The sequence below is a fragment of the Lemur catta genome, chromosome X (genome assembly GCF_020740605.2).
Source record: "Lemur catta isolate mLemCat1 chromosome X, mLemCat1.pri, whole genome shotgun sequence".
In the NCBI taxonomy this organism is placed as follows: domain Eukaryota; kingdom Metazoa; phylum Chordata; class Mammalia; order Primates; family Lemuridae; genus Lemur; species Lemur catta.
This window is the reverse complement of record NC_059155.1, coordinates 60,006,208-60,013,681: the sequence shown is the minus strand read 5'-3', so window position 1 is coordinate 60,013,681 and position 7,474 is coordinate 60,006,208. Positions and strand designations below refer to the sequence as shown.

Below are 7,474 nucleotides of genomic sequence, written 5' to 3'. Positions count from 1 at the left end.
AGTGAAAAGGGGAACATTCTTAATGTTCAAGTTAAGTCAGAGGCTCATTTAGGATACACAGTAGTGTGAATAAGTTTGGGAAAGTAAAAAGATAATCAAATTTGAAACTGAACCAATCCTAAAATGTCGAAATACTGTTTCTCAGAGAAACCATCTTACCTTTTCTATTATATAAGCAATGCATATGTATTGTAGTAAAATTTGGCCCAAGTATAACACGTGTTAATATTTGAGGTATGTATTTTTTAATATCTTCTGGCAAACCCTACACCATTGGCCTATTGTTTATATGGCAATGCTTATGTCCTCAACTAGGCTATGAACTAACTCCATGAGGAGAACCCCTTTACCATAAATCCACATGGCCTCTCCCCACACACAGTTTAGCCACTTTCTTTGGGAAGGGATAAGAGAAAGTTTATAAATGCTTCCTTTGCTAGCACTCATGCATTCATTTGACAGATGTTTTATTGAGCTCCCAATATGAACTTGGGCCAGGCCTAGAGGATTCAAAGACACATGCACTTTAAGACATGCCTTTTGCTTATAATCCTAGCACTTTGGGAGGCCGAGGTGCGAGGTGGGAGGCAGGACCAACAGTTCAAGACCAGTCTGAGCAAGAGTGAGACCCCATCTCTACAAAAAATAAAAAAATTAGCTGGGCATGGTGGCAAGTGCCTACACTCCCAGCTACCCGGGATGCTGAGGCAAGAGGATCGCTTGAGCCCATGAGTTTGAGCTTACAGTGAGCTATGATGACCACTGCACTCTAGGTCGGGTGACAGAGCGAGACCTTGTCTCAAAAAAAAAAAAAAAAAAGACATGTCTTTTGGTCTCAAGAAATTCACAGTCCTAATAGGGAGTTCTAATAGGGAAATGATACACAATTATTTTACTAAGTACATGGGCAATTTTAGAGCAATATGTGGAAGTCTTAAGAGAAAGTTCAGGAGAGGGTTGGGCAGGTTGTGGGGGAAGATTCCTGAGGGGATGACATTGGCCAGGGGATGTGGGGGCGGGGGTAGGGGTGAAGAGGGGAGAAGAGGAATTAGGAATAAGAATTTCAGGGGCTTCCTGTGTCCGCAGGAATTCCTTTTCCCTCACGACCTGCATCATAAAACAAGTCTGAAGTTCGACTAGAGCTCCCACCCGCGCCCAGAACTTGGAAACTGACAACCAGGGGCAAGAAGACCCGGCTGCTGAGCCTGGCCTCCCACCAGCTAGAGAGGCCCCTCCAGTCCCGGGAGGGGCGGGGTCAGGGGCGGGACGAGGCACAGCTGGGGGTGGGGTCAGCCTTGCGTCCGCCCGAGCCCGCCTGCCCCGCCGCTGGGGGCTGACGCAGGAGCTAGGCGTGGATTGGTGTGTGAATACGTCGAGCACTCTTCATAGGCCTCGCGGGGCTGCTGGAGAGGCTTTGATTGGCTCACCAGGCGCTGAGCGGTTATTGGCTGCAGTGGGTTGTCAGGGCGACTGAGGGGAAAAGGAGAAGGGGTGCTGGGCCTGGCGGGCTAACAGAGGCTGCAGACAGCTGGGTGGTGCCGAGGGGCGGTGTCCGGAGAGCTGCGGAGCCGGGGCACCTAGGGTTCACCCACATTACAGGAGGTGCCTGAGCCAGTGGGCCGGCCAGTGAGATCCACGGTCCGGGACCATGGGCTGCTTCTTCTCCAAGAGGCGGAAGGCTGAGAAGGAGTCGCGGCCCGAGAATGAGGAACAGCCAAAGCAGTACAGCTGGGACCAGCGCGAGAAGGTAATGAAAGTCTTGGAGCTGCTGGTCTCAGCCCTCACGAGCCGCTCTGCAAGGGTCCCTTACGGCCCTGGAGAGCTGAGGGGGCCGACCCAACAGCTGCCGCTTTCTCTCTTGCGCTCTCTCATCAACGCGGGTAGCTGAAGTCCGGGTGTGTGACTTTTGGGGGCCTTGAAGAAAAGCGCTAGGGAGGGCGCCCCATAGGGCTGTGAAGGACAGGAAGGTGCTTTAGAGTTTGTTGTCCAGATAGATGGACCCCCAGGAGCTTTCCCTTGGCTCCGCACCCTGACTTACGCTGACTTCCTGTCCAAGGATGGACTCGAGGGAGCGAAGGAGCGGAGAATGCCCTGAATCTCCAATCACCTCATTTCACCCGTAGTGTTGAGCGGGATTTTGTCTAGTCGTCAAGTTACACATTGGACTGATTCTCATCTCTTCCTCGGCTTATGTTCTCTGGCTGTTTTCTCTTTTGTCTGCCCTCCACAGTAAATTTCTTCTTTGGTGCTTCATGATATATTCCACTGCTGAATTTTCTCAGTTACTAAGTGGACTGTTTAATGTACAACTTTACTCCCTCCCCTCTTCCAGTTACCGGAAAGGAATAATGAAAATCGAATCAGTCCTGGAATGTGTGTTAAGACTGTAAGGTGAAAATAACTGGCATAAATACCAGGCAGTATTTTACTGTTACTTTAAATGAATGAAAACGCCCTTATTTTTACTTTTGTATTTAGCCAGAAACCAAAGAACTTTGAAAACGTCCACTAGTCTTGCACAAAACACACTTAGTCATACATTTCATGATGGTTCCTCTTTCTGCATAGTTCTCCATATGTGCTTACTAAAATGCTTTGATATATTTGTCAGTTATTTTTCTCTTCCAAACAAAATGAGAGATTTTTTAACGGGTGTTGTGAACAGTTAACTCCTTGCTTAACACAACATGTCTTTTACCCAAGAATACTTTATAGTAAATTTATTAACATTTTGATACCATAGACCTTTCTCCATGATTTCCAATCCCAGCAGAATTTATTCACATAAACTCTGGTGTCCAAGTGTCACAGTTAAGAAATTGAAAGCTTTTTACAGAGTTCTCAGCCCCCTTTCTGCCCCTGGTTCTCAGATGCTTCTTGGGTCACATGGTGTATTTATTCTCTCTTATTCATACTTGATGGCAGCATTTTATAATGTAGGAAAACAAAGTACTGTGCTTTTTGTTGTACAAGAAGATTGCCTCTATCATTTAAAGTTATTTGATGGGTGGTTTTTAAAAGATTCATTTTCCTAAGCCTTGGGATTTCTGACAATGTTCTTTAAGCCTGGCCTGTGTGCCATAGAGAAAGTTGGGTATTTTATTTTTACTTTAGTTTTTTGTTTTGAAATCACAGACTAAAACTAAACTAAAGTGGTTTTATTTTTTATGTATAGTAGTCTTGGTTGCCTCTGATTCATTGTTTCACAATAAATTATTTTATAGTTAACCTTTATTAACAATATTTGGATTAGTTGGGATTTCATACGTTAATCCTTTTAGATAAGTGGTGTATTCTGTGATTTTTTTTTCTTCTGCTCTTTGGCTAAGTAAACACATTGAAAATAGAATAGTGGCCATCAACATCTAAGCTTTACCTCCCCAAATGAGCGTGTAGTAAACTTTCAGTTACAGACACTGTTTTGAGTTTACAGAGAACATTTTTTGAGAACACTGCTAGGTACTGTAGCTGTAGAGATGTAATAGTAATAGATGTTACTGGATGTGTAAAATAAACTGATGTTTCTGGATGTGTCTATAATAAAAGTTAAATTTTTTTTTTTTGAGACAGAGTCTTGCTCTGTTGCTGGGGCTAGAGTGCCATGGCGTCAGCCTAGCTCACAGCAACCTCAAACTCCTGGGCTCAAGAAATCCTTCTGCCTCAGCCTCCTGAGTAGCTGGGACTACAGGCATGTGCCACCATGCCCAGCTAATTTTTTTCTATATATTTTTAGCTGTCCAGATCATTGCTTTCTGTTTTTAGTAGAGACGGGGGTCTCGCTCTTGCTCAGGCTGGTCTCGAACTCCTAACCTCAAGCGATCCACCCGCCTCAGCCTCCCAGAGTGCTAGGATTACAGGTGTGAGCCACCACGCCCGGCCAAAAGTTAAAATCTTGATCAGCTAGCTAATCAAAATTTTTCTAACTAAATGAGCATCATATTCTGAAAACAACCAGTTTTAAAATCTTTTGGACTATTAAAGAAAGAGAATTACCAGCTTACATTTTGAGACCAATGGAGATACCACATTTCCCAACATTTCTTTTTCTTTTTGGAATTTTTTCTTGTGGCGTTACTAGGAATTCTCTCTAGTGTGCTTCATTTATGATAGCTTGTCAAATTTTATGCAATTTTAAAGATTTTTTTCTAGTTCCTTGCCTCCCATGAGGTCAATTTGGGCTAGTGTACAAATGTTCTGTATTACTCCAATGATACTTTAACTGAGCATGGTCTTGCTTGCTCCTAGATTTTAATAGTACCTTAAAAGTAACAGAATGCAAGTACAGCCCAGAAAACATAAATGAGATATGCTGCATGTATATTAACAGAAATGGTTTGTATTAAAAGTTTAGTCTTCAGTAATGTGGTCATGAAGTATAGCATATACAGTTTTAAAGTTGTATCAGACAATTACCACTCAACTTGTAAGACTTTAGGCATGAAAACAAAATAGGTTGCCTGAAAAGTTTCCTTGCAACTTGGAAAAGCAGTGTTTAAATTTTTCCTTAGGTTGTGTAATCAGGGTATCTTTATTGAGGGGCACTGCTTGGGTTTTGGGTATTGAGTTGTGTAATTGGGTCAGTCTTAGGGGACTGAAGCTAGGAGAAATTGTCTCAATTAGAAAGAATGCAGACTAAGCAATTGTCAGAGCAACTGACATACTGTAGTCAACAGTGTAAGAAGCTAATTTTCTATTGCTGTTGACTTTAAAAAAGAAAAAAAAACTTACTGTACAATTGCTACACTGACATGATGAGAGATATTTTTGGATTGTAAGACTTGTGCTTAAACTATTTGGAAAGAAATACTTTTATCCTTATTGGTATGGTGCCTCCTATAGGTAGGCAAATTATTCAATATATATGTACTCAAGTACCAAGGAAGGCTCAAAATTATAATACTTATCCCTGCTCTTCAAGAGCTCACTGGCTTTTGGAATTAAAACAGGAAACATTTAAGTACAAATGAGGTGAGGACCAGTGGTACAGAAAGTAGTTTTCATTTTCCAGTTATTCATGCCAATACTCCTCTTCCTAGATGATCAATGTCCCCAACCTTTTTGACACCAGGGACTGGTTTCATGGAAGACAATTTTTCCACAGACATGGGGAGGGGGATGGGGTAATGTGGGGAGTGGCTGTAAATACAGATGAAGCTTTGCTCCTCACCCAACGCTTACCTCCAGCTGTGTGGCCTAGTTCCTAACAGGCCACCTGACGGCGTGGTGATGTATGGTGAGGGGCTTGGGAGTTGGGGACGGCAGTAGATAGACATGAGGATTAGTTCTCTAAATAGTGGCGGCATAAGTATGAAAACTGTGATTTTGAGTATGGATAACACATTTTGTATCTGTTATATTTGTCTCATATTCGATAGAAATAATAGCAAACAAAAACCTTATACCAGAAATTCAAGTGTCTGTTGTGTAACTTTGAGTAAAGCAGCCAATTTGTGCATTTAATGAGGTAAAGGCCTGTTCTGGTCACCTCTGGGGACAGAACTTGAACCAGAGTTTGGGCAGGACAGAACTGGTTTTAATATAAGGCAGATCATAATTCCCAGAGTTGTTCATCATTGGAAAGGGTGGCTTTGTGAGGAACTGATCTCCATGTTAGTCAAAACATTCAGACAGAGTTTGGATGGTGATCTGCTAGAAAGAAGTGTCTGCTCTGAGTAGGAGGCTAGATTCTGTTTTTAGCCTTCTTTTAAGTACAGAAGGTATTCTAGTATTCTAGTTATCCATTGCTGTGTACCAAACCACCCCAAAACTTAATGATGTAAAACAATAGCAAATATTTATTTTGTTCACAACTCTTCAATTTGTGTAAGTCTAAGCACGGTTGACTCTGCTCAATGTGGCACCAGCTGTGGCAGCTTGACTGGTGGCTGAAGGATCTGCTTTCAAGATGGCTTAACCACATAGCAGGCTGGCAAGTTGATGCTGGCTTTCAGCCGGGGCTGAGGGCTAGGCACCTCTCTGTGCAGCCCTGGCTTCCTCACAGCATGATGGCTGGGTTCCAAGGGTGAGCATCCTAAGAGAGACTGGCAGAGGCTGCGTGGTTTTTTCTAACTAGCTTCTTAAGTGAATTCCTAAGTCATTTAATTTGACTTGAGAATGTGGTAGCATTACTTCTGCCACATTCTGTTTATTGAGGCAGTCACAAATGCCCACTCAGGTCCAAGAGGACCTCTTGATTGGAAGAGTGTTAAAGAATTTGTCAATATGTTTTAAATCCTCTACGTAAGTTGTTGTTTAAAGGAAAAATCTAGTTCTTTGTTTATTAAATTAAAAAATAGCTTTTTGGAGATATAATTCATATACCATACAATTCTCCTATTTAAAGTGTACAGTTCAATATTTTTAGTAACTTCACAGGGTTATGCAGCCATCACCATGATCTAATTTTAGAACCTTTTCATCCCTGGGAAAAGAAACCCTGTACCCATTAGTAATCACTCCTATTTCCCCCTTCCCAGCCCTTGGAAGCCACAAATTTATTTTCTATCTCTACAGATATGCCTATTTGGGATATCTCATATCAATAGAACCACAATATTTAGCCTTTTATGACTGGCTTCTTTCACTTAGCATGTTTTTGAGGTTCATCCTTATTATAGCATTAATTTATCAATACTTTATTCCTTTTTATTACTGAATAACATTCCATTTTATAGAAATACCACATTTTATTCATCAGTTGGTAGACATTTGGGTTGTTTCCACTTTTTGGCTATTATGGATAATGCTGCTATAAATATTCACGTACAAGTTTTTGTGTGGACATGTTTTCATTTCTCTTGGGTACGCACCTAGGAGTGGAATCGCTGGATCATATGGTAACTCCATGTTTAACTTTTTGAGGAACTGCCAAACTCTTTTTCAAAGTGTCACAACATTTTATATTTCCACCAGCAATGTATGAGAGTTTCATTTTTTTTTTCTTTACCCATATAAAGTTTTGATGAAGGGAAAAAGTACAGGGAGTGAAAAGTGTATGAGATTGGGATTTTAGTTTTTATTCTGCACCCAACTACACCTGACTTGTCAGCTTTTCCAACCTTTGGTTTCCTAAGATCCCTTCCAGTTCTCTAATTCTTTGAGCAGCTCATGAGGGGAGGTAAGCATTGCTAGAAGCATTCAGGCAAATCTGGGTGACCAAAGGGAATGTGATAGGATATAAGGATAGATTAAGACTAGATTAGATGATATAGAAAATTCTTTCCAATCCTAAAATTTCATAATTCTTGTTATATATTTAGCAACATGGTGAAGTAATCTAAATGTAATCTTAATACTTCACCTTCTCTCATCATTATGTATATAAGCTCAAGGTACTGATCTTATTATTTCTATAATTATGTGGCACTGCCATTTTCATTTATGAAATAACCTTTCAACTACATAACTATATAGCCCTGAAACTGACTTAACAATGTTTAAATTTTAATATTTATATTTATTGAAGTGTAATTTA

At 41.2% G+C, this 7,474-nt stretch overlaps 1 protein-coding gene across 1 annotated transcript in view; it reads left to right on the top strand.

The window, feature by feature from the left end:
* The first annotated feature begins 1,454 nt into the window (after window positions 1-1,454).
* RP2 (RP2 activator of ARL3 GTPase) overlaps window positions 1,455-7,474 on the top strand; it is a 40,491-nt gene continuing 34,471 nt past the window's right edge. The window contains exon 1 of the mRNA XM_045538533.1: window positions 1,455-1,747. Coding sequence (XP_045394489.1) covers window positions 1,649-1,747 — 99 coding nt within the window. The 5' untranslated portion in view covers window positions 1,455-1,648. The remainder of the gene's footprint in view (window positions 1,748-7,474) is intronic.